General features: G+C 45.5%; 1 protein-coding gene across 3 annotated transcripts in view; it reads left to right on the top strand.

The window, feature by feature from the left end:
- The first annotated feature begins 981 nt into the window (after positions 1 to 981).
- The window catches only part of Vps8 (VPS8 subunit of CORVET complex), a 216,731-nt gene continuing 191,608 nt past the window's right edge, over positions 982 to 26,104 (top strand). For 2 of the 3 annotated variants that reach the window (XM_038345871.2, XM_038345875.1), the window contains exons 1-3: positions 982 to 1,094; positions 15,989 to 16,351; positions 17,081 to 17,149. In XM_038345871.2, coding sequence (XP_038201799.1) covers positions 16,199 to 16,351; positions 17,081 to 17,149 — 222 coding nt within the window. In that variant the 5' untranslated portion in view covers positions 982 to 1,094; positions 15,989 to 16,198. Of the gene's footprint in view, positions 1,095 to 1,994; positions 2,026 to 15,988; positions 16,352 to 17,080; positions 17,150 to 26,104 lie in introns of all 3 variants that reach the window. The other variant, XM_038345872.2, reaches the window with a different exon arrangement.

The following is a 26,104-nucleotide window of genomic DNA, read 5'->3' as shown; positions in this document are numbered from 1 at the left end:
GGTATAGGAGTATAGTGGAGCCTGTTTGATACTCAACTAATGCCAGCCATCCTGGGCATTTTCTGTAACTCCTCCTGAGGCATCTTCCTCCACTCTTCCTCCTAATTTCTGGACCACAGATAGGTCCCTCAAGCACAGTGCCTGCTGGCTGGGGTTAATGACACAGCAGCAACTGTAAAACACCAAGCTGTCCTGAAAGTTTTCATCTTTTTTTTTCCAGTAGCAAATTAGTAAAACCATGAAGATGCCTTCTCTGTTTGATAATGTGACCCACCCTGTATTTTTGATGTTAGGATGAACTTTTTAAAATGGTAAACGAGGGGGCTGGAGAGATGGCTTGGTGGTTAAGAGAACTGACTGCTCTTCTGGACCTGGGTTCAATTCCCAGCACCCACATGGCAGATCACAGCTGTCTGTAACTCCAGGATCCAACACCATCACACAGACATACATACAGGCAAAACACCGATAAAAAAAGATAAATGGAAAAATAACACTTTTTGGTATCCATGCTTATTTGCATAAACAATGCTTCTTCTTCCCCCAGTTCTGACAGTTCTGGGCTTGCCTTTTAAAAGAAAATTAGCAGATACTACCAAATCCAGCAAAACTAATTCCAACTCTGTCTCCAACCCCCCACGCACCATCTATCCATCCATCCACCCATCGAATCTGAGTCAGGCCTCATTTTGTATCCTAGGCTAGCTTGAACTCACGGTGACCCTTCTGCCTCAAGCTCCTGCCTGCGAGAATCGCAGGCATAAGCCACGGTACCTGGCTTTGAGGTCAGTTTCTGGGAGGTCAGGTGAACTCACTTTCAGGGTTGAAAGGGACGTTCCTCTCCCTTCTGAGGACCTCTATTGACTAGTCTGTGTTCCTGCTCGGAGGCCCCAGCGGCGCCGGTGACAGTCCTAGGCGACGGGGCGGAGTCTCCCTTTAAGGAAGGCGTGGTGCACAGACTCGCACCGCCCAGCGCCTGGCGTCGAAAGCGGAGAGAGCGGAAGCGCGCCGCGAGCAGCAGAGACTGCGCGTGCGTGGGCTGCCCTCGCGGGGTCACGTGGGCCGGGGTCCCGACGAGGCGGACGCAGGCTCAGGTAACGCGTGTCCCCGAGTGGGGAGGGGCGGGGCGGCGCAGCAGGAGTGCGCAGACCGGTCCTGCGCCCTGGTGGCTCCCGGGGACCCTGCGGTCACCGCGGGCTGGCCTGGGACAGGGTCTGCGAGGCTGCGGGACAGACGCGCCCACCCGGCACCGAGGCTGGGAGGTGGGTGCCGTCCCTCCCACGCCGCTCGGGATGGAGGCGCTCACCCTGTAGTACTGATGTGCTGCCTGTGGTTCCTCCTCGCCTCCTGCCAGTGTGCCCCAGCCCGAGGGCCGCAGGGTGGAAGTTGGGGGCACCCTTGTACCTTGGCTAGCTGTCCAGGTGTGGCACTCGGGGACAGAAAGACGCAGCAATCCAGACTTTGGGTGCACTAAAAGGGCGTGTTTCAAAGAAAGTAGGATTGTGCTGTGTTATCCAGAGTGGATACCGATCCTTCTCTGAGTAGGCGGGGCTGTGTTTGCCCGGATTGCTAGTGACTGAACTGCCCACTCTACTGCACCCCTCACCCCCTACCCAGGCCCCCAAAGCGCCAAGTAATGTAAGCACAGATGTTGCCTTGCGCTGCTAACTCTATTCCAGGTGTCTCTGTTTGAGAGAAAATTACACGTCGTGGTGTGTGGGTTTGTGTTACACTTCTGTGTTTGAAGTGCTTCCAATATAGACCAGGATGGGGGACCCACATGTGTTTAAGTCATGGGTTTGCTCATGTTGACATTTAAGCAGGAAAGTATTGAATCATCTGGCAATAGCTGACCCGGTTTGTAGAATACACAATAAAGATAAATGGAGTTTTGTTTGAACTGTTGGGCTTTGTATGGTTGAAGTGACTGAGTTATGTGAGAAAATTCTTTACAGACCTCGAACAGAATGAGATGCTGATTATTTTCTTTATAGGTTTCCTTTGTAATTGGACTGTTGGCAGCTGGTGAGTGCTTTCTGTCCTGCAGCATTTGAAGGACTGTTGGTGACTCTTAGCTTTATCCCACTATTCCATAGACATTTTAGCCATTGTCATGAAGTAAGGCCTGTGTGTGTGTGTGTGTGTGTGTGGTGTGCACTCTCATGTCTGCCTTTTTGTGACTGTGTGAGTGTTCTTGTGTGTGTACGTGCATGTAGAAGCCAGAGGTTGACGTTGGAGCCCAGAAGAGGTTTCCACAACTACAATTGAACCACAATTACAAGCTGTTGTGAGCCACCTGGTTGGCGTGGACCAACCTCTTACTGTGAGACCAGTGCATTTTCAGAGCCATCTCTGGCCAGCTTTCATCCAAATCGCACGGCCATCTCTCATACCCTCTATTTTCTTTGTGAGACAAGACCTTTCCCCCAGTGCATAGCTTGCTGATTCAGTTAGAAGTGCGAGCTAGTCAGCCTTAGGGATCCTCGGGTCTCCATCTCTCCAGCGCTGGCATTGCGGGCTCCTGCCACCCTGTGCAGCTTTTTTTTTTTTTGGTTTTTCGAGACAGGGTTTCCCTGTAGTTTCTAGAGCCTGTCCTGGAACTAGCTCTTGTAGACCAAGCTGGCCTCGAACTCAGAGATCCGCCTGCCTCTGCCTCCCGAGTGCTGGGATTAAAGGCGTGTGCCACCACCGCCCGGCCCTGTGCAGCTTTTAAATATAGGACTTGGGGTATCAAACTCAGGCCCCCGTATCTGTGCATCATATTACTGAGCCATCTTCCCAGACTTACCTTTTTTGTTTTTTAATAAAAGTTTAAATTTAGTTATTATTTTGTGTGCATGTGTGTCTTCCAAGTCATACATGTGGAGATCAGAGCATAACTTTGTGGGATTCTCTCCTCCCACCTTAACGCGGGAATCAGATTTAGGTTGCCAGGCTTGCACAGACGTGTTTTTTTGCCCACTGAGGCATCTTGATAGCCTCCCACCCTGCTTTTGAGATCCCAGCCTGCTGGGTAGGCTGGGCTGACAGGTCACTGGGCCTGTTACACCTCCCCAGTGCTGGGGTTGCAGATGTGGGCCACAGTTGGCCTGACATTTTCCTGTGAGTCTTGGGGACTTAATGACAGATGTCATCAAATCAAACTCAGGTCCTCACGCTTGTGTGGCAGACATTGTACTGACTGAACTGTCCTCCCAATTCAGCGTGAACTACCTTTAACTTTTGATTTGTTTATTAGATTTCAAAGCCCTTCTATGACATCTTTTTTTTAAAAAATATTTATTTATTTATTATGTATACAATATTCTGTCTGTGTGTATATCTGCAGGCCAGAAGAGGGCACCAGACCCCTTTACAGATGGTTGTAAGCCACCATGTGGTTGCTGGGAATTGAACTCAGGACCTTTGGAAGAGCAGGCAATGCTCTTAACTCTGAGCCATTTCTCCAGCCCGATGACATCTTTTCTTGACCCACAGTTCCCAGTCACCCGTGTGTATACTTATGAGGCCCATCTGCTCCCCTTTAGATGGGACTGAGTTATCGTTTGGGCTGCTTCACTGCGTCTGGCATCATAAGCACATGGTGGGTTTGAGTCAGCAGCTGTAGCCCTATCCTGGACTCCTCACTGTTAATGACTTCTTAGGCTTACGTTGGTAACAATTATATTTTCCAAAGTTACGCCTCTTTCTATGTTAATTCAAATGTACTTAGACCAAAAGAGATTTATTAGTTTATGAACTGGGACACAGTAGGGCGTCATTACACCACTGAATGAATGTACCTCTACCCCTTCACAAAGAACCTCCAACGTCTCAGTCCCGAGCTCATTCTGTTCTGTGTGAAAAACAGGCTCCTGACGGCCCCTCCAAACTGGTGTACTCCAGAGTTGAGAGAAAACTTTTGTCTACAGTATTTACACATTCCTGGAAGGACCTTGATTCAGGCTAGATTGGAGACAGATGTCCTGTGCATACTTTTTTGGCTAGGTTCATGGGCACATGATTGGTGGCACCACTAAAGTCACATGATTGGCGTGGCTTCCGGAACTGAGTACCTTTGAGGCATCCCAGGAAGACTGGGCGTGTGCTCTTAAGAACCACACAGGATGGTGGTGGTGCACACCTTTAATCCCAGCTCTCCGGAGGCAGAGGCAGGCAGATCTCTGTGAGTTCGAGACCAGCCTGGTCTATAAGAGCAAGTGCCAGGGCAGGCTCCAAAGCTACAGAGAAGCACTGTCTTGAAAAAACAAAACAAAACAAAACAAAAAACCAAGAATCGCAGTGCAGCCGGCTTTTGCTCCACGTTGGAGCAGAGTGCTGTTTATTCGTGTTGGCACAGATGAAGTCCCTTCCATTACATGGGCATGCATGAGCTGAGTGACCAAAGGGACAGCAGGTATCCATTTCCTAGTTTGCACTCCTGTGAAACCTAGTTGGATGGAGTACCCTGGCTGTGTGAATCATACCTTTTCTTATTTCTCTTTTCTGCAGTTAATGGTTGGGTTCCTTTAAATGAAAGAGACACATTATACATTTCTTTATTTTAATGAATCAGCCGAATAAATGGGAAAAAATTATAAAATCTCCGAGATCATAGAGGAGTTTGTGTCAAAAGCTGAAAGGTCATTAAAAATCATTTTTAGAGGGCTGGAGAGATGACTCAGTGGTTAAGAGCATTGCCTGCTCTTCCAAAGGTCCTGAGTTCAATTCCCAGCAACCACATGGTGGCTCACAACCATCTGTAATGAGGTCTGGTGCCCTCTTCTGGCCTGCAGGCATACACGCAGACAGAATATTGTATACATAATAAATAAATAAATAAATATTAAAAAATCATTTTTAGATGAACAAAGCTCTCTCCTAGATGCAGCTGGGATGCCTTTGGAAATAGAATAGAATTGTAGTAACTTTCTGCTGCTGTGATGAACACCATGCCCCAAAGCAATTTGGGGATGGTAGGGTTTATTTGGGCTTACATTTCCAGAGGGATTAAGAGTCCATCACCATTGTGGCATGGAAGCGTGGCAACAGGTAGATTCACGGCTGCGGGAACAGCTGAGCTCACATCCTGACCTGTGAACAGGAAGTTGAGAGTAGAGAACCGGAATGGCTCAAGGATCCGAACCTTAGAAGCAGAACTCAGGGAACCTCAGATTGTAGCAGGAGTTGGAGGAGTCGGGCTGTGCCCATGGGAGTAGAGTCAGTTTTAATTTGTCCTACTGTGGTGCAGATCTCTGTACGCTCAGAGTCAAATGCCGTCCTTGAGACTTAACAGTCATGGGTAACAATGCTGGTAATGTTGTTTGATGTTTTACTCCTTTACTCTTTTTGAGGGACCCACCACCCAGCTCCCAAGTAAATACACGAAGACTTATTCTTAATTATAAATGCCTGGCCTTGGCTAGTTGCTAGCCAGCTTTTCTTAGTTATCCCTAACTACCTTTTGCCGCTGTGTTTTTTCCCTTTCCTTCTGTATCTTACTTTCACTCTTCCTCCATGGCTGGCTCCTAGCATCCTCCTCTCCTTGTTCTCCCATTGCTCCTCTTTTGCCTTGATTCTCCTTCTATTTACACTCTGCCTGCTATTCCTGCCTATCCTTGCTCTTGCCTCACTATTGGCCATTCTGCTCTTTATTAGACTACCAGATGTTTAAGAATCACAGCTTCATAGAGTTAAACAAATGCAGCATAAACAAAAGTCACACACCTTAAAATAATATTCCCCAACACTGATACGTTCAATTTACAGCACAGATGTTATTCCTATCTTCCAATTCTTGTGTTAACCAGCAGATGTTTATTAAATATCTATGTAACATACAGGTTATTAAACCCAGAGATTTAGAAGAATGGCTTTTTCTTGCGTAGTTGGAGAGAAAAGGTGTAGTCATATGATAAGTTGACTGGTGAATCAAAAGAAGGAAGGTACCAAGACAGTGCTAAGGAAAACATGCCTTAAATAGGGTGTCACTGAGCATGCCTATAATCCTAGCACTTGAGAGAAAGTGTAGCCATCCTGGGCTCCTAATGAATTTGAAATCAGTCTGGGCTTTATAGTAGAGAAGAGAGTGGAGCAAGGAAGAAAGTTCAAGAGAACAAACATACAAGAGCCCAAAAGGGCAAGAGAGCAAGAGAGAGCGTGTGTGTGTGTGTGTGTGTGTGTGTGTGTGTGAGAGAGAGAGAGAGAGAGAGAGAGAGAGAGAGAGAGAGAGAGAGAGAGAATGAGAGAACGAACAGCCTACAAGATTTAGAAGATGATTTAGGAAGAAAGGTTGCTCAATGAATGAAAATGGACAAAGTAAAGAAACCAAAAAAGCTGCTTCCTGAGTGGGAAGAGAAGAGTTTATTCTACTGCCAAGGCTGTCTCCCTGGAAACCATGTAGTGACAGGGGAATGATCTCTATGGTTCAATGGGACTAGGAGAAAGGGGGCTTTTGAGCAGGGGATGGAGGGAGCCCACAGGCTAGCATCGACCTTGACAAATAAATAGGTACCACAGGTGTATATTGAGGGAAGGGCCACAAGTTCCTCTTGCCAGAGATAGGAGAAAGACTCCCTTTGTAGCAAGCAGGAACTTTCTTCAAGCTCCTGAGGGAATGGGGCTTTTGTCTAAATGTCTGACCTTGGGAAAAGGACTTTCTTGGAGGACAGGATGTTCTAATCTTTTGTTGATGATAAATAAAGGGGTGATGTCTCTTCTGTAACTACTACTGCTAACTGGGGTGAAGTTGTTAGGGCCCAGGAAGGCTGGAATGTTGGTGAAGAGGCTACCTGGACAATCACTCTAGGTTCCTTCATGGTAATCTTGGTTTTGGTTTTGTTGTGGGCAGAGGTCCCAGGGCAGCATTAGTCTTTGGCTTCCAGGCCCAGAAAATCCAACGGACTTTCCTGTGGAGGAGTAACCTGGGGGACCCATCTACCTTGTCTAGGGGAAGCTGGGTAATCAACTCTCCAGTGTCCTGCTTGTCCACAGTTTGGACAGGGACCCTGCTGTGGCTGACTTTGCCACATCTGAAGCAAGTTCAAGTGGATTTTATCTGTGTCCCATCATCTTCGTTGGGGGACATCTTAGGGCAGCTGCCAGGAACTTGCACTTCTCTCTTTCTCAGGAAGCTTTCCCCATCTCTACCTGCTCCGCACTTCCCCTAACACCTTAAATGCCATATTTAGCAGATATCTCTGGGGAGTTTGAGGGCCCACAGCCAGTCTTTTAAGTTTCTTTCTAATATCAGGGAGAGAGGAAGTGAGAGTTGAGGACAAGCATGCCCTCTTGAGAATTAGGGTCTTGCTTTGTGTACTGGAGTAGGGCAAGGAACTCCGCAGGATTTTCCCCTGGGTGACCTCCCTCAATTTATCAAAATTAATTATCTTATGAGAGGCCTTTTGGAGGCTAGCCAGGAAGCCAGTAACTATTTTGTCTCTTGCTACCCTGCTTGGGGACTGATCCTCAGCATTTAACCTGGTAGTTCTGGTGGGGGTCTGGCCGGGGGGAGCTGTGTCTGCCTCTACCAGACAGGACTGTGTGGCAGACCTCATCTGCATGGACTTGAGCAACCTAGCAAACCCTCTTCCTCAGGGGTGAGAGCAGAGGAAAGAATAGCATCGAGGTCATGCCTGGTGAGGCTATAGGTTTGAGGAAGGCACCTGAACTCTTTGGTGTCCTTAGAAGAGTCGACAGAGAAAGAACCAAGACACCCTTCTGTCTGAGAGAGGTCAGCCATAGAAAAAGGGACATGTATGTGGAGGGGACCATTAGGACCTGGCACTTCCCAGAGCAGGCTGGGTAAAGGCCATCAAGTGTGGCATACCAGTGTGGCCTTCATAGTACAAGTAGACAAAGCAGGGAGCTCCATAGTGACACTTAGCCAGTCAGAGCAGGCAGAGGAGAAAACAGCCAGAGAGGTGCACTGGGAGAGGCTTTGGAAAAGGGGGGAGTCCAATAGAGAGAGAGAAGCATATGCCATAGTAGGGAGAATTGCCCATAGGGCAGAGAAGGGAGATGCCCATGTGGTGGGCTCCCCAAAAGGGCCTAGAAAGGAGAGAGGACACTTACCAAGTAGGTGAGGAGAGACCAAGATGTGTAGAGCAGGAGGAACAACTGGACTCCAGCATCTGGAACCAAATATGTTGGGTGGCAGAAGCCAGCACAGGCAAGTGATCCCCACCCAGGAGGGCAAAATTGGCAGTGTGGTTCAGCTAGGAGAGGCCCAGCCCCTTGGAAGGGGAGCTCATTTATGCCCCTCGCAGGTTTCGGGCTCTGGATGAAAGAAAATGGGCACAGTAAAGTAACCAAAATAACCACTCTAGGTGAAAAGAGAAAAGTTTATTCAAACTGTCAAGGCTATCTCCCAGGAAAGCAAGGAGAAGCAGTGACAGGGGAGAGATTTCCAGGGTTAAAGGGGCTGAAAGAAAGGGAACTCCTGAGCTAGAGTGGGACTAGCAGGGACCTTGACAAGTTAATAGGCACCACAGGCGTGTGTGTGTGTGTGTGTGTGTGTGTGTGTGTGTGTGTGTGTAGAAGGGCCACAAGTTCCTCCAGACTGAGATAAAGAAAAGGACTCTCAAGCAGGAACTTTCTTCTAGCCCTTGAGGGAACAGGGCTTTTGTCTAAATGCCTGACCTTGGGAAAGGATGGGGGGGGGGGAGGCAGATACCCAGGTCGCAGTCGGACAGTGCACACAAAGAAGGAAGGAACTTTAGTATAGAAGAAAACAATGGGAAGAGGAGGGAGAGTGGAAGCCATTTTGCCTCTGCTACCTGGAATTGCAGGCCTGTATCTCCAGAACTCATGGTGGTGTGGAGAAAGTAGGGAGTACCTGTGTACAGGCTCAGAATCTGGAGTTTTATCCTGTGGCCATTGGCGAGCTGCTAAAAATGAGATCTTTCACTAGAGGAAGTTAGTAAAACATGAATATAAATTAACTCACAAGACGACAAAGCAAAGAAGGGAAAACACTAGGTTAGGATGAGCAGAAGCAAGGCTGGCTAACATTGTTTCCTTACCAGGATTGCATGGTATTTGCTACAATATGTTAATGTTTACTGTAGTACGTTAACTAGTGAATCCAAAGAATGTAAGTTCCAAGGTAGTGTTTAGGAAAACATTCCTTAAGCAAGTTGTCCCTGAGCATCTTATGAGGACTCTCAGAAGGGGAAGAACATTTGTGTGGTCCAGGCTCCTGGGACTTGGAGGATGGGTGTGAACTAGTGTTGGACCCTGAAGTCCAATCACCGAGGAAGAGTTGCCCCAAGAAAACACTCTCACACCGCAGTTGATGTAAAAGCATGAGGGTTTTAATTCTGCTGCGACAGGGTCTTTCAGCATTCAGAAAGCCAAAAATACCCTTAATAGCTGGTACAGGCTACTTTTAAAGTAAAAAGCCACAGAAACAAGGGGGGAGTCTTGGGATTGTTCTTCAACTATTATGATTGGCTTATTCAAAAGGCTACTGGCAATGATTGGTCTGAGCCAGGGCTGGAGAGCAGTTGCCAGATCAGGCGGGGTAAGGGAGAACATCTGTGGGTTACTTTGACCCCTTCCCAGGGACTGAGTCAAAATATTAGGAACTGAGTCAATACCTAAGGGTAATTGTTAGACTCCTGGTTCCCAGGGGAGGGGGGGAAAGCACTAAGCCTGAGAGGCCTCAGAGTTATTTTAGAGTTGTACAGTTAGCTACAGTCAGAACCTAGTCCAGTGCTGGCCACACTGTAGAGCACTGGATCTCAAACTGTGGGTCACAACCCCTTTGAATTTGAACGACTCTGTCACAGGGATTGATAAGTATTGGATACCTGGCTACTGGGTTCCTCTGCCAAGGTAATAAGCCAAATCAAACTGAATTAATAAATCTAGATTTAATAAACAACAAAGCAAAGCAGAGTACTGGGGGTGGGGGTGGGGACTCCCAGGAAGCCAGGAGAGAACAACAGCACACGTGGCAGATCTGTGGACCAGGTCTTAAATAACCTGTAGGCAGTCTTGAGCGGTCCCAAGGGAGGAGCTGCCGATGGTGGGCTTTCTTTGGGGGGGGGTGCTGGAATGGGAGGAGTGGGACTAGGTGGGGCTCACCTAAGACCATTGGAAAATACAAATATTTACATCCCAGTTCATAATGGTAGCAAAGTTAGTTATAACAATGAAAGTAACTTTATGGTTGGGGTCACCGCAGCATGCGGAGCTGTACTAAAGGGTTGCAGCATTAGGAAGGCTGAGAACCACCGCTTCAGCTTTTAGTTGGCCACAGTTATCATGGTTCCTTTCTGTTTATATGGTACATTTTGCCCTCTCTCTCTTTTAGTTTATTAATTTTTATTTTGTGTACATTGTTGTTTAGCTACATGTCTGTGTAAGTGTATAGGGTCCTCTGGAGCTGGAGTTGCAGACAGTTGTGAGCTGCCATATAGATACTGGGAATTGAACCTGGGTCTTCTGGAAGAGCAGCCAGTATTCTTAACTGCTGAGCCCTCTCTCCAGCCTCCTCCCCCTCTTTTAAAAATGGTCCCTGGCTGTTAATTTTTAGGAATAACTTTAAAAGGAAATAACCTTGAGAATTACCAAGATGCTGGTCTCTTTTGATTGTCGCCCCCCCCCCCCCCACACACACACAGGGTTTCTCTGTGTGACAGTCCTGGCTGTCCTGGAACTCGCTATGTAGAACAGGGTGATCACTCACTTTGTTTGCTATTTCAGAACATTGAGGTGTGGCCAGAAGTAAATTAATTGAAGTTTGCTAACCATATTTACTTCCTGTTGTTGCCGTACAAACCATGGCACATTCAGTGACTTAAAACAGTATACTTGTGATTTTAGTTCTGTCGTTCGAAGTCATAACTTGTCTTACTAAAATCAGGGTGTCAGGAGAGGCCTTTGGCTCTAGAACAGTGGTTCTCAGCCTTCCTACCACTGAGACCCTTTAATACAGTTCCTCATGTTGTGCTGACTCCAGTCGTAAGATTATTTTTATTGCTACTTCATAATTGTAATTTTGTTACTGTTATGAACTGTAATGTAAATATCTGTGTTCTCCAATGGTCATTTGGCCATCAAAGGGGCCATGACCCATGGTTGAGAACCACTGCCCTAGGGTCTGTAGGAGAGGATCTGTTATGCTTAGGGACAGTCTGTGTTCTCTGACTCTTAACACCTTTCCTTCATCCTCCTCGGCTGGAGTCATCCTGGCCTCTTCCTGCCCCTGTTTTTGTTGTATAGTGCTTCCTTTGACTGTGACAGTTTTCTGCCTCTGTCTTCTACTATTAAAGATCTGTATGATTATATTGGGGGATACTTGGATAACCCAGAATAAGGTCCCCATCTCAAGGTCCTTTTTCTTTTTGGTTTTTGAGACAAGGCTTCTCTGTGCAACAACCCTGACTGTTCTGGAACTCGCTTTTTGTAGACCAGGCTGGCCTTGAACTCACAGAGACCCGACTGCCTCTGTCTCCCAAGTGCTGGGATTAAAGATGTGCACCACCACCACCACCACTTGACTTAGGTCCTTATTTAGTTACATCAACAAAGTTTCCTTTGCCATAGAAACTTCATAATTACAAATTCCTGTAATTAAGATAGGCACCATCAGACACCCCAGTGCTTCCTCCCTTGGGTATGTTTAGGCGTACCCCCCATGTGTGTGCATGCACATATGCATGTTTGTATTTTTGCATGCTCGTGTGTGTATGCATGCATGTGTGTGTGTAGTCTGGATGTGTTCATATGTGTATGGGGGTCAAAGATCAATGTCCTGTGTCTTCCTCAGTCACTCCCTACCTTAATTTTGAGACAAGGTCTCTCCCTGAACCCGGAGCTTGTCAGTTCAGCTAGAAGCCTAGGGATCCTGTTGCCCCTTTCTCCCAAGTCCCACAGGTTGGGCTCATGGGCATGTGTTGCTGTACTCAGCTTTTCATGTGGGTGCTAGGGATCAGACTTGGGTCCTCATGTTTTCAAAGCAAGCACTCTGGTGACCGAGCCATCACCCCAGCCTCTTAATCAAGAGTAAGGGGAGTAACTCTACACTAGTTACTCTAGTGACCTTTAAAAGATCAGCATGGTAACTTTTAAATCAGATGTATCTACTTCAGTGAGAGTATTTGCTAACACAGAGAAAGAAAAGATGTAGCAAGCTTAAGTGACAAAGAGGTGAAGATGAGGAGATAGTGACTTCATTAGTGAAAATAGAGAGTAGTGGAGTATGGGGCCAAGCAGGATGGGTTAGTGTAAGAGAGTCTTCAGTGCAGTAATTCAAGGTTTTGAGGGTGTCTGATAACTTCGTGTTAGTCTCTCACACAGCTGTTGACATTCATCACATGACCAAACTGCTGTCACGTCAGAAGATATGTGTGATATTTACAAAACTACTAATCTCAATTTAGAGTCTTTAATTTTGAAGGTTTTGGAAATCTTGAGGAACTTGTAAATATTAACATATATTATTTCTTGAAAATTACTGTATCTAGGCCTCACTCAGTGCCTCGTAATCAGTGTATCCTTTATTGCCATGGTGTCCCAGGAAGAGAGGAACTGCATTCTTCTGTCAGGACTCCTAAGAGTCCCAGGAGGGGAGGGATGGAGGAAGTGGTGAAGAGAGAGGTAGGGTAGGTGTGGAGGAGGAGTATGTTGGCCTGCGTAGCCAAACTGCTCAAAGCTGTGGGCAGAGCTGATTGGAAGACTAGAACCTGGATCCCCTCCCCCCCCCCCAATCTATACTTTTTGAAAGACTGATTTAATTCCCCTGGGGAGTGTGGGCCTGGAGTAAAGTCCTGCCAGTAGAGGCAGGTTCCAAACCAGTATCTGGCCTTTCTGTTGTTTAACTTCTTCTGTGTATCAGAGGGTTACTCAGGCCTCTTCTCCCCCAGTCCCCTTGATGTTTGGCGGCCTCCACAGAGAGCACCGCTGGTGAGCTCCTTCCAGAACAAGAGGTGCTGTTCTGGCAAAGCAATACAAACAACACAGATGTTCACACGGTTCCACTTACAGATGTAGAAATAAAAGGGGTTCAGAGCGACCAGATTGCCCAACGTCACAGATAGGAACTGGTAGAGTCCAGATTGAAACCTGATGTGTGTGCACATGCGTGCGTGGGCATGCAATGGCCAGAGAATGGCCCAACTGGTCTTCCTCAGCTAGTCTTCCTCAGCTGGTCCTCCTCAGCTGGTCCTCCTCAGGGTCTTTGTTTTTTAAAAAGTATTTCTCTATTTATTTATTTTGTGTGGAGAAAGAGGGAGAGGGAGGAGGGGAGGGAGGGAGGGAGGGAGACAGGGAGACAGGGAGAGGGAGTGATCAGTTTCCAGATGGAAGTGAGGACACCTTTGAGGAGTTGGTCTTACCTTCCTCTTGTCTCTCCTGCCATGTTCTCCCAGGCTAGGTGGCCCACAAGCTTCCAGATGATTCTGTCCCTTCTCATCTTACTGTATGAGTTTGGAGGTTACACATGTGTGCCACCATATCTGGTTTTATAATTTAAGTAACATTTATTTATTGTTGGGGGAATGCATACTCACATGTGTGGGGATCAGAGGACAGCCTGTGGGTGTCTGTTCTTTCGTTCTGCCGTTGTTCTGGAAAGTGAACTCAGGTCATCAGGCTTATGTGGCAAGTGCTTTTACAGGCTGAAACTGTTCTGCTGTCTAGCTGCCCACTGTCTCTCTGTCTCCATCTGCTTGTTGCCTTCTCTCTCCTTTCTCCTTCCACGTGGGCCTTCCCACTGTTTAAGAAGCAGCAGAAGTACCCAGCTCCAATTGGTACATCTGTAACACAACTCCTGAACCTAAGATTCAGGGAACATTACAGAAGAGGCATAAGGATGGTAAGAACCAGGGCCTGGAGATGGCTCCTTGGTTAAAAGTACTTGCTTGAGAGATGGTTCAGTGGTTAAGAGCACTGCCTGTTCTTCCAAAGGTACTGAGTTCAATTCCCAGCAACCACATGGTGGCTCACAACCATCTGTAATGAGGTCTGGTGCCCTCTTCTGGCCTTCAGGCATACACACAGAAAGAATATTGTATACATAATAAATAATAAATAAATAAATATTAAAAAAAGTACTTGCTGCACTTAGAGAAAACCTGGGCAGTGTTCCTAGCATCCATATGGTGGCTCACAACCTGCCGCACCTCCAGTTCCAGGAGTTCAAATGCCCTCTTCTGGCCTGTGAGGGAACAGCATGTGCATGGTGCACAGATAGACATGTAGGCAAAATAAACACATAAAATACAAATACATACGTCTTAAAAAACACAATAAGATACAAATATACATCTTAAAAATATACACATAAAATACAAATACATACATCTTTAAAAAAAGGTTTGTAAGTTCTAGATGACCAGGATGCCTGCTGCAAGATTGTACCTTATAATATGGTAGACATGCTAACTCTTGAAATAGTAACAGTGTGATTGTCTAAACAAGACCCAAATACTGACCACAGCAGTGGACATGCCAATGGGGATAGTGAAAGTCCACAAGGCCCCACCCATCCTAGATAAAGGACTATAGGCAGTCAGTTTTCTCCAGGCACGAGCCCTGGATATGTTTTGTCCTAAACACATGTACATATAAGTAACACTAACTGACTTAGTGGCACATGTGTGTGCGTGTGTGTGCGTGTGTCTGTGTGACATAAGAACAGAAGAAGGGGTCACGAATCCCGGAGTGGGTGCACAGGATGATGGGAGGAGATTAAAAAGAATTAACTTGTCCAGAGTCTTTGAAGGCAGGTGTGTGAGCACCACTGTTGCTGCTGCCTGTGTCTGATAAGGAGCAGTACGTTAAGAACCGGATATGATGTGTTAAGATGTGGCCAAGATAATGCCCTCAGCTATGTTCCTAGGAACATTTTGATAGCATGTGTCTTGAAGGAAAAATATTAGAGTTTGTTTCAAAGAAATTAGTCTGTGTTTGGAAATATTCCAGATGGGATAGAAGAGTCAATTTCAGTTGTAAAAAGTCAGTTTTCATAAGTCCATATGTCTTACATGTATTAGCTATTCATTTTATTTTAATACCCTAATCATAGGTGCTAAAAATTGTCAGTGAGTTTGGGCATGTTGCTTTAAGATAACTAAGCTTACTTGTGTTGTATTTTATTACTGTGTATGTGTGCGCACTAGAAATAGAAGAAAAGATCTTGGACACACTAGATAAATTATCTTTACCACTGGCAGATGGTATTCTGAATCCATTTAAGTTAATTTTAAAAAGCTGAGTTTTCTAAGGGCTGGAGAGATGTTAGGAGTTAGGATGTAGTTAGGAGTGTTTCCTGTGCAATCATGAAGAAGGGAGTTCAGCTCTCAGCACCCACATAACCACCCAGGCGTATGGCACATGACTGTAACACAGCAGGTATGTTTCCTTGAGGGGAGTGGAGACAGGCACCTCACAGGGTTTGCTGATTTCCAGCCTATCTGGTAAAACCCTGGGGTGAGGGAGAGACCCTGCCTCAAAGGAATAGAGGGAGAGTCAGTAGTAGTAGTAGTAGAGGAGGACACTTGACGTGTCTTCAGGCCTCTGCTCATTCACACACACAGTGCATCTGTATACATTTCTACATTCTTCAGTATTTATTCTTCTCTGAAGACAGCCATGTTTTCCGTGACTGGCAGTGTGTAATTATTTTACCCTACAGTCGTTGTTGCCGCTCCCTTTCCACCGGCTCTTAGGTTTGATAGTGTGGTATTAAATAACTGTCTGTCCTGGGTAGGTATGTTCAGCTGGCTCGGAGTTGATGGCAGCCAAGCCAGCATATGTGCTATTGCCAGGGAGCTGGAGAGCTACCCTGAGGTTCCAGAATAGAAGGGCATGATTATTTAGAAGCTTTTGATATCAGTTTTCCCTCTGGCTGTAGCTATATAAATCCACTTTGATACTGTCTAGTACCTACCACGTTTCATGCCATTGTTACTTGTCTCATGATTTGGGTGAGTAGAGGCTCCAGTCCTATATTCTCCAAGTCAGAGCTAAGTTTACCCCCCCCCCCTTTGTATTGTCGTAGGAACCCTCCACCCACGTGCTCCCCTCCGATCTATAGATGGCCACGTGGACCCCAAGCAGGGATTTCTCTGAAATGTCCAGCTGAGAGGAGAATAGCTAGACAACACCTACCTTCCTACCGAAGAGATCGTCACTGGATCACTGTAATCCAAGGCCAAAAGCAAGAAACATAATCGCTTGGATTGGTTGAGTACAGTTACTGGGAGCAAATATGGAAAATGAACCAGACCAGGAGAATTTGGAACAGAACCTGTGTGCCAGGACTACTGAGGAAGAGTTGAACAAGTCTTTCAGTCTTGAAGCTTCTCTTTCAAAATTTTCTTGCATAGATCTGGATAAGGAGCTGGAGTTCAAAAATGATCTGGTAAAAAAAAAAATCTATCAAGTGATGGTTTTGAACAAAACTTGGGTTAGTGTGCTGTGTGACACAAATGCCCTGAACCTACTGTATTTGCAGCCTGGTGAGCAGGAGTCTGCTCCGGGTACGGGGTCCCGTCACTCTTCTCTGTGTAGTCAGTCTGTTACCGTGTGTGGAGTGCTCTGGGGTTGTCCCATGAGCTTTACACTGGTTATCCATGTTACATGTTACAGATGGACGTGGTGTGCGTTTGGGTTGAATGCCTTCTCAGGGTCACAGAGCCGATGCGGGTAATAGAACTCTACCTGGCACTTTATCTGCTTCCCTTCTTGACGGAGTAGAAGTGCTTCTGTGACTCTGAGAGTATTAATGACAGCTTTTAGAAAAGCTAGTGGTCCCTCACCATGAGAGAAACAAGAAATTCTGCCATGCTTTGGAATGTCATTTCAGTCTCGAGTCTGGACTCAGCAAGGGGGAGGGCCTGGCGTGAGACGTGGTTCTGTTATCCTAAGAAAGGAGGTACAAACGTCTTTCAACTTTCCAGAAAGGTCTAGGGCTGTCAGAGCAGCACAGGCAGGGTGTTCTTGGCCTTGAGAGTCGCTGGATGTGTGGATGGGAATTGCTGAGTTGAGAGATGATCCAGTAAGCTTGTCCTTTAACAGTGGTTCTGGTTATTTAAAATATCGGACAGTTATAAGAGGAAAAGCCTTGTGAACCTTGATTTTTTTTATTTAGATTGACGACAAGGAGTTTGATATTCCTCAAGTGGACACCCCTCCCACTCTGGAGAGCATACTTAACGAGGTAGGTAAATAGTGTTCGTCACTATCACTTTGTGGCATTGGTTTTCCATACTTTTTGGGTTAGTTACACTGTATGTATTTGGATGTATATTGTTCAGTATGGTGGCCCCTAGTTACATGTATCAACTTAAAATTTATGTTAATTACAAAATAACTTGAGATATTGCGCAAGGCCCATTTCAGGAGCTCAGGAACTGTGTGTGACTAGGTCAGCGTTGGTCTAGATTTTGAACTTCTCAAGGGTAGAAACTACATCTTGTTCATCTTTTGTCTTTGTGCCAGCTGATTTGCTATCTTTCTGGGGGCCTATGAACAATTGTAATCCCATGAGATAAGGTACCAGGGATCGGCCAAGGAAGATATTCTACACGAGTCTACCCTGGTGAGCCAGTGAATTTATTCAGCTTAATTTAAGAGAACACATGACTCAAAAATAGTTATATCACTGAAAATTCCCCTCCCAGCATCCCTCATGAAAGCTGTATTTCAGAAGTCCTAACTAGTTGATCTATTAGTCAGGGGTCTCAAGTGATTAATAGAACTGATAGAATGAAATATGCAAGATACACACACACACACGATTTATTAGAATGGCTGTGTCCAACTAGTCCAACATCCATCTATCTACCAGTGGAAGGTTCAAGAATCCAATAGTTGGGGGCTGGAGAGATGGCTCAGAGGTTAAGAGCATTGCCTGCTCTTCCAAAGGTCCTGAGTTCAATTCCCAGCAACCACATGGTGGCTCACAACCATCTGCAATGGGGTCTGGTGCCCTCTTCTGGCCTTCAGGCATACATACAGACAGAATATTGTATACATAATAAATAAACAAATATTTAAAAAAAAAAAAAAGAATCCAATAGTTGTTCTGTCCACAAGGCCTCACGTTTCGGCTGACCTTCAGTATATCCAGAATCTTGAAGGAGTAGGCTCTAACGCCACTGAAGGAATGGACATGTCACAGAGAGCAAGAGAAAGCAGGCAAAGAGCAAGCTTCCTTTGTTTATTGTTACCAGGGGGTATGGCTCAGATCTTCCCCATCTCAAAAGATCTGGATTAAATATGGGTCTTCTAATTTCAAATGATTCAATTAAGAAAAAAAAAATCCCTCATAGGTATACCCAGCCACTTGGGTTTTAATTAGTTTCAGATACAGTCAAGTTGATAACCGAGAACAGCCATCACAGTTGACTTTCTACTCCTGTATATCCTTGGACCTTTCCAAACTGTGTACAACTGTGAGGCAGGCTGACAGTGTATGTGGGATCCAGCTGCAGTGGTTTGAATGAAAATAGTCCTGTAGGCTCCTATGTTTGAGTGCTTGGTCCTCAGTTGATAGAGCTGTTTGGAAAGGACTAGGAGGTATGGCCTTGTTGGAGTAGGGGCATCACTGGGAGTTTGAAGTTTCAAAAGCTGCTATCTGTCCTAGCGTTAGGGTCACAGACTCTAAGCCTCTGAAAATGTAAGTCCTCCCCCTCCCCCCATAAACTCTATTAAGTTGGCTTGATCTCAGTGTCTTAGCACAATAGAAAAGTCACTAAGATACTGGGACCTGGCGCTGTCCCTCGCTTCCTGCACTAGAACTAGAGTCAGGGCTATCTCTGCTGGTGATGGCAATGCCATGGTCATGTTGTCCCCAGAGGCGAGAGCTATACTGCAGCGCTCCACTCCTGTCCTGCAGCTCGTACATGCTTTCTTCCCTCTCTTTTTTCTAAAAATTGATTTTATTGGACTATATATTTTTGTCTGCTCCCCTCTCTTTCTCTCCCTTTCCCTCCTACCCTCTCCCAATTTACTCAGGAGATCTTGTCTTTTTCTACTTCCCATGTAGATTAGATCCATGTATGTCTCTCTTAGGGTGTTCTTTGTTGTCTAGGTTCTCTGGGATTGTGGTTTGTAGGCTGGTTTTTCTTTGCTTTATGTCTAAAAGCCACTTATGAGTGAGTACATATGATATTTGTCTTTCTGGGTCTGGGTTACCTCACTCAATATGATGTTTTCTAGATCTTTCCATTTACCTGCAAATTTCAAGATGTCATTATTTTTTTCTGCTGTGTAGTACTCCATTGTGTAAATGTACCACATTTTCCTTATCCATTCTTCAATTGAGGGGCATTTAGGTTTTTTCCAGGTTCTGGCTATGACAAACATTGTTGCTACGATCATAGTTGAGCATATGTCCTTGTGGCACGATTGCCCATCCTTTGGGTATAAACCCAAAAGTAGTATTGCTGGGTCTTGGGGAAGGTTGTTTCCTAATTTTCTGAGAAATCACTATATTCTTATCCAAAGGGGCTGTACCAGCTTGCACTCCCACCAGCAATGTAGAAGTGTTCCCTTTTCCCCACATTCTCTCCAGCATAAGCTGTCATCAGTGTTTTTATTCTTGGCCATTCTTGCAGGTGTAAAATGGAATTTCAGAGTTGTTTAGATTTGTATTTCTCTGATGACTAAGGATGTTGAACATTTCCTAAAGTGTCTTTCAGCCATTTTAGATTCCTCTGTTGAGAGTTCTCTGTTTACATCTGTACCCCATTTTTCAGTGGCTTTCTTCCCTCTCTTGCACTGTTACCTGAGCTTTGGAAGAGTGATATGTGTAAGTCTGTATTGATAACTGGGCCGCCACACCACAACAGGCGCTGAATTTCATCTGTTTGGTTATTAGGAGTCTGTGGGTAACCATCTCCCATAGCAAACAAGCCTTCCTCTATAACTAAGGCTATGCATAGCAGAAATTAGACACAGATGTTTAGAAGACAGTCAACAGGCTTATTAGACCCATTTACCAAAGTAATAGCACTAGCTTGCCCCAACCTATGTGCTTTTCTTGGGTACAGGGTTTTTCCCGCCTTGGCTTACAGTACAGAATGCGGTTTTCCCTCTGGAGTGGCCTTCACACTCATTTCCCAACCGCCTGGTTGTATCCGTAGCAGCCATACCATTAATGTACCAGTGGGCGGATCTTTCAAATACTGTTGATAATGTAGCACACAGGATTAATAGCTAGCAGGACTGTCAGTGACAAGTGTTCCTCAGTAACCTGGATAGCAGCTTCTGGCACTACAAAAGCCAGACAGTGTACTAAAGCCGGAGCGTATTTCCAGAAGTTGTCTTCCATCTAGGGTGCTCCCCAAAGCACTGGCTTCTATGGCTTGGGACAGTCTCAAGGATTTCTTTGACCAATAATTTGTAGGGAGGTAATCCATCCATCGCATGTGTGTTCCCAGATGTCTTGTTCAGTTCTAGGGACTGACCTAGCTGCAGCGATGGTGGACGCAGAAACAAGACACACAGACAGAAGGTGTGCCGTGTGTCCTGATGGAGATGCAAAGGCAGCACCTGGGAAACTCCGCATGTTTATTTTTTGCCTCTGGATTGAAGAGGCAGGTTTACTGTAATCAGCTGAACCAGAAGGAAGGCCTAGCTCATCTCAGGAGGGCTCTCTGCAGGAGTAGTCTCAGGCAGTAAACATCCAAGAGGAAAAAGCTGTGGGGGACATTTTCAGCATATACTGTCAGTATCCACAATAACCTGGAGAAGACTTTGCCAGATCCTTGACATGGCCATGCTCATGTGACCAATACTCATCCACTCAGGACTCCGTCCTCTCCTCACACATCCACTCAGGACTCCGTCCTCTCCTCACACATCCACTCAGGACTCCGTCCTCTCCTCACACATCCACTCAGGACTCCGTCCTCTCCTCACACATCCACTCAGGACTCCACCCTCTCCTCACACATCCACTCAGGACTCCACCCTCTCCTCACACATCCACTCAGGACTCCACCCTCTCCTCATCCACTCAGGACCCCGTCCTCTCCTCATCCACTCAGGACCCCGTCCTCTCCTCACACATCCACTCAGGACTCCACCCTCTCCTCACACATCCACTCAGGACTCCACCCTCTCCTCATCCACTCAGGACCCCGTCCTCTCCTCATCCACTCAGGACCCCATCCTCTCCTCACACATCCACTCAGGACCCCATCCTCTCCTCACACATCCACTCAGGACTTCACCCTCTCCTCACAACTTTTTTTTTTTTTTTGGTTTTTCAAGACAGGGTTTCTCTGCAGCTTTTTTAGAGCCTGTCCTGGAACTAGCTCTTGTAGACCAGGCTGGTCTCGAACTCACAGAGATCCGCCTGCCTCTGCCTCCCGAGTGCTGGGATTAAAGGCGTGCGCCACCACCGCCCGGCTACAACTTTTTTTAAAGCTATTTTTTGAGCCACCTTTTTAGATCTGTAAGACAGTCGTTAGCATTATCCATTCATGTAATAAAGCTTTTTTTATACGTTTTTTATTATATTTATTGAGCTCTACATTTTTCTCTGCTCCCCTCTCTGCCTCTCCCCTCCTCATTTCAATCCTCCACCAAGGTCCCCATGCTCCCAATTTACTCAGAGATCTTGTCTTTTTCTACTTTCTACTTCTCATGTAGATTAGATCTATGTAAGTCTCTCTTAGTGTCCACACTGTTGTCTAAGTTCTCTGGCTTTGTGGTTTGTAGGCTGGCTTTCTTTGCTTTATGTTTAAAAACCACCTATGAGTGAGTACATGTGATAATTGTCTTTCTGTGTCCGGGTTACCTCACTCAAAATGATGTTTTCTAGCTCCATCCATTTTCCTGCAAAATTCAAGATGCTGTTATTTTTTTCTGCTGTGTAGTACTCCATTGTGTAAATGTACCACATTTTCCTTATCCATTCTTCAGTCGAGGGGCATTTATGTTGTTTCCAGGTTCTGGCTATGACAAACAATGTAGCTACGATCATAGTTGAGCATATGTCCTTGTGGCACAATTGCCCATCCTTTGGGTATAAACCCAAAAGTAGTATTACTGGGTCTTGGGGGAAGGTTGTTTCCTAATTTTCTGAGAAATCACTATATTCTTATCCAAAGGGGCTGTACCATCTTGCACTCCCACCAGCAATGTAGAAGTGTTCCCTTTTCCCCACATTCTCTCCAGCATAAGCTGTCATCAGTGTTTTTGATCTTGGCCATTCTTACAGGTGTAAAATGGAATTTCAGAGTTGTTTAGATTTGCATTTCTCTGATGACTAAGGATGTTGAACATTTCCTAAAGTGTCTTTCAGCCATTTTAGATTCCTCTGTTGAGAGTTCTCTGTTTAGATCTGTACTCCATTTTTTAAAATTGGATTATGTGATCTTTTGGTGTCCAATTTCTTGAGTTCTTTGTATATTTTGGAGATCAGACCTCTGTCTGATGTGGGGTTAGTGAAGATCTTTTCCCATTCTGTAGGCTGTTGTTTTGTCTTTTTGACCGTGTCCTTTGCTTTACAGAAGCTTTTCAGTTTCAGGAGGTCCCATTTATTAATTGTTTCTCTCAGTGTCAGTGCTGCTGGGGTTCTATTTAGGAAGTGGTTCTCTGTGCCAATGCGTTCAAGTGTACTTCCCACTTTCATTTCTATAAGGTTCAGTTTGACTGGCTTTATGTAGAGGTCTTTGATCCATTTGGACTTGAGTTTTGTGCATGGTTATAGATATGTATCTATTTTAATTCTTCTACATGTTGATATCCAGTTATGCCAGCACCACTTGTTAAATATGCTTTCTTTTTTCCATTTGATATTTTTTGCTTCTTTATCAAAGATCAGGTGTTCGAAGATGTGTGGATTGATATCTGGGTCTTCTATTCAGTTCCATTGGTCCTCCTGTCTGTTCTTATGCCAATAAATAAAACTTCTTTTAGAGGTGAGGTCTCTCTCTAATGGCTCGCTAGTTTTTCTTCTGAGCAAGAGCCAGTTGGTTTTGGGATTCTGGCTGTTAAGTGGATACTAAATAAAAAATAAAAAAATAGCAAAGTCTGATTCGGCATATAAAGATCTAGTTGCTCGCATAAAAAGAGAAGTGTTGGATACAATGGCGTGTTGTGGGTACTACCTTATCTAACTCTCTGTAGTCTAGAAGCATTTTGCAGGCATCATTTCACCCCCTTGCCCTGGGCACTACTCTGGGGCCACACCTTCCTGCCTTCTAGTGAGCTCCCAGTGAAGATGGTTTCTGCTGCTCCACCCAGCCTGGGGACCAAGGCGGGGTGTCCTAGTTATCTTTCTATTGCTTTAATAAACACCGAAAGGAACACTATCATCTCAGGACCCCAAGACTAAGTTCTTAGCACAAAAGAGATTTATTTGCCCCAGATGAACAGAGGGCGGGGAGTAAGAGACAAAGACAGGAGGATGAGGGAGAGGGGCAGGGGCATTTGTCCCGTAGGGAGGACAAAGCACTGAATGTCTGGATAGAGAGGAGACAGACATGGCCCATAGGAAAATGGAGGTTTAAAGGGGAAGGGGAAACCCCATGTTAGGATGAGGTGTTTAGTTTTAATTGTGCATGTCAATTAGGTGAACCAAAGAGGGCTTTTGATTGCTAGACTTTAATACTTTGGTAACTGGACCTTGGTCATCAGTCTCAGGAGGAGAAAGTGGCCAATAATAGACCTTGGGGGCTGGCTTTGGGAGTGTAATGTAATGGTTTTAGCAAGGCACAGGGAATTCAGGGGAGAAGAACAAGGCCTGCCAGAGCCACATGTTTCAGACACTATGATGAAAGCCCCTTGGGAGGAAGGGCTTATTTCAGCTTATGTGTTGTAGTCTGTCACTGAGGGAAGCCTGGGCAGGAACCCAAGGCTGGAACCCAAGACAGGACCTGAAAACAGGAACTGGAGCAGAGACCATGGAGAATGCTGCTTACTGAGTTGCTCTTCAGGCTCACAGTCAGCTGCCTTTCTAATATCTCCCAGAACAGCCTCTCTGAATTACAAGTTTGTTTATTTCTCTCTCTCTCCCCCTGCCTCTGTCTCTGCCTCTGCCTCTCCCTCTCTCTCCCTCCCTCTCTCTCCCTCTTTCCCCTTTTATCTTCTCCCCTCCTGTCTCCCCCCCCACTTCCTTTCAGGACCCATTGCATGGTGCATTCTCAGTCCTTTAAGGCTGTTTAACCTTTTGGAGACAGGATGCTGGAGAGATGCCTCCTGATGCCTCTTAGCTCTGAGGGTCGCTCCTCTATCTGCATCATATATACTTTTAGGGTTGTAGACAGCACCATGTAGATTACCAGCTACTTCCTCTGTGAACACTATTGCTCTATTGATTGGCTTGAATTTCTAGTTTATGTTTTTCAATGTCTTAGGGTCTTGTGCATTCTGGGCAGGCACCCTACCTCTGAGCTATCTCCTTGACCTCTTTGTTTTTTTTTTTTTGTTTTTAAATCAGTTTGATGGTATAGTTACTTTGACTGTATTTAACTTCAAAAGTGTTTTGTAAGATCTGTGTTAAGACAAAACATTTTCAGATTTTACGTTGGTAGCATTGTACTCTGAAAGAATCTCTTGCAGTGAAATTTTTATTTATTAATTTGTTAATAAATATTTCTAACAGAGAATCTTTTCTTTATAGGTAAGGAAAATAAGTTTAGCTGGTTTGGTTAGCATCATTTAATTAGATTGTCAATTGAGCTGTCTTCTGAGTATGAAATAAAGTTACCTTAGTGGGTTCTGTACACAGCCTTACTTGCACATCTTTAAACATTGGCAACAAAAATAATGCTCCTGTGGGGCTGGAGAGATGTCTCAGCAGTCAGGAGCACTTGCTGCTCTGCAGAGGACCCGGTTCAATGCCCAGCAGCAGCACTGCTTCACAGCCACTCTTAACTCCAGTTCCAAGGAGTCCGATGCCCTCTTTGGACCTCCTTGGGCACCAGGCACCTAGATGGTGTGCATACATGTACGAGGGCAGAACACTCATACACATAAAATAACAATAAACCGATAACGGTAATAAATTTAAAAGAAATGTTCCCATGAAAGAGACTGTCATACATTGTGAAAGCAGACATGACACATTGTTCTTGTTCCTGAGGAACATGCATGCTCACCGAGAAGGTAATATTGTCACCGCTGTGGGTATAATTTGGTGCCCACTGTGTTAGCGCTCTGTGGTCGATGTTGGGATCAAATAGTGCCATATGGCAGCCTCTGTTCTTGAGAGAGAAATGAATGGGATTTGAAATTGGGCAGGTTTAGGGAACTCATTGTGAAGGCTTACCACAGGTTAATAAAGGAAATGATTAAAAAACCAAAAGGCAGCATAAACCCTTCCTCTAGAATATTTGTATGTGTATATTCTATAATGTTCAGTTATAGCAACCTGAAGGGAGGTTGGGAGAAAAATGGACCTTGGCTGTTTTTACAATGGAAAGATAAAATCTTCTGAGATGTCGTGAACCCAACACTTAGGACATGAAACAGCTTTCCAGGCCTGACTGCCTTGGAGGTTCTAAATTGGAAATTCTTTAACCCTAACCTTTTTCTTCTGGTCACTTTCCTTCACTAAATTTGTTCTTTGACCTCATCATGACCTTGTCTTGACCTTTCCTAGTTTCCCAGTCTCAGAGTAATGTTGGGGTCACTTCAATTCTGCTATGGGGAAGCCAGGAATATCATGTGAACTTTTTGCAATGTGTGCACAGAAATGTGAACAAATCGTAAGTGTGCAGCAGAAGGCCCCTTCCCGGCTGAACAGCCTGCACAACAGGATGCAGAGGTAGATACACAGCCTGTCCCCGAAACTCCTCTTGGGCTTCAGTCCCCTGTCCTTGAGTAATTGTGATTCCAACTTTACTAGCGTCGCCTGCTGTGAACCTTACATGCACAGGGGAGTGTATGCACACACGCACGGCATACATACTTGTGTCTGATTTGTCTCCTCTAGCGCGCTGTTCCGAGGTTCTGTCACATTGTGTTCATCACCGTTACCCTGCATTTTTTTGAATGTCTCATCTCCTCATCCTACCCTTGGTGACATTTGTGTGGCGACAGCTGAGGATGCTTTCATCCTGTCTCACATTTTTCTTTTGTGTATCTCCTAGAAGTGGGAAGTGAGCGTGCACAGGTCAGCTTTGTGAATGCTGCCGTGGGCTATCAGTGGTTGCTT

The sequence above is a fragment of the Arvicola amphibius genome, chromosome 10 (genome assembly GCF_903992535.2).
Source record: "Arvicola amphibius chromosome 10, mArvAmp1.2, whole genome shotgun sequence".
In the NCBI taxonomy this organism is placed as follows: Eukaryota; Metazoa; Chordata; class Mammalia; order Rodentia; family Cricetidae; genus Arvicola; species Arvicola amphibius.
This window is presented reverse-complemented; position numbering and strand designations above follow the sequence as displayed.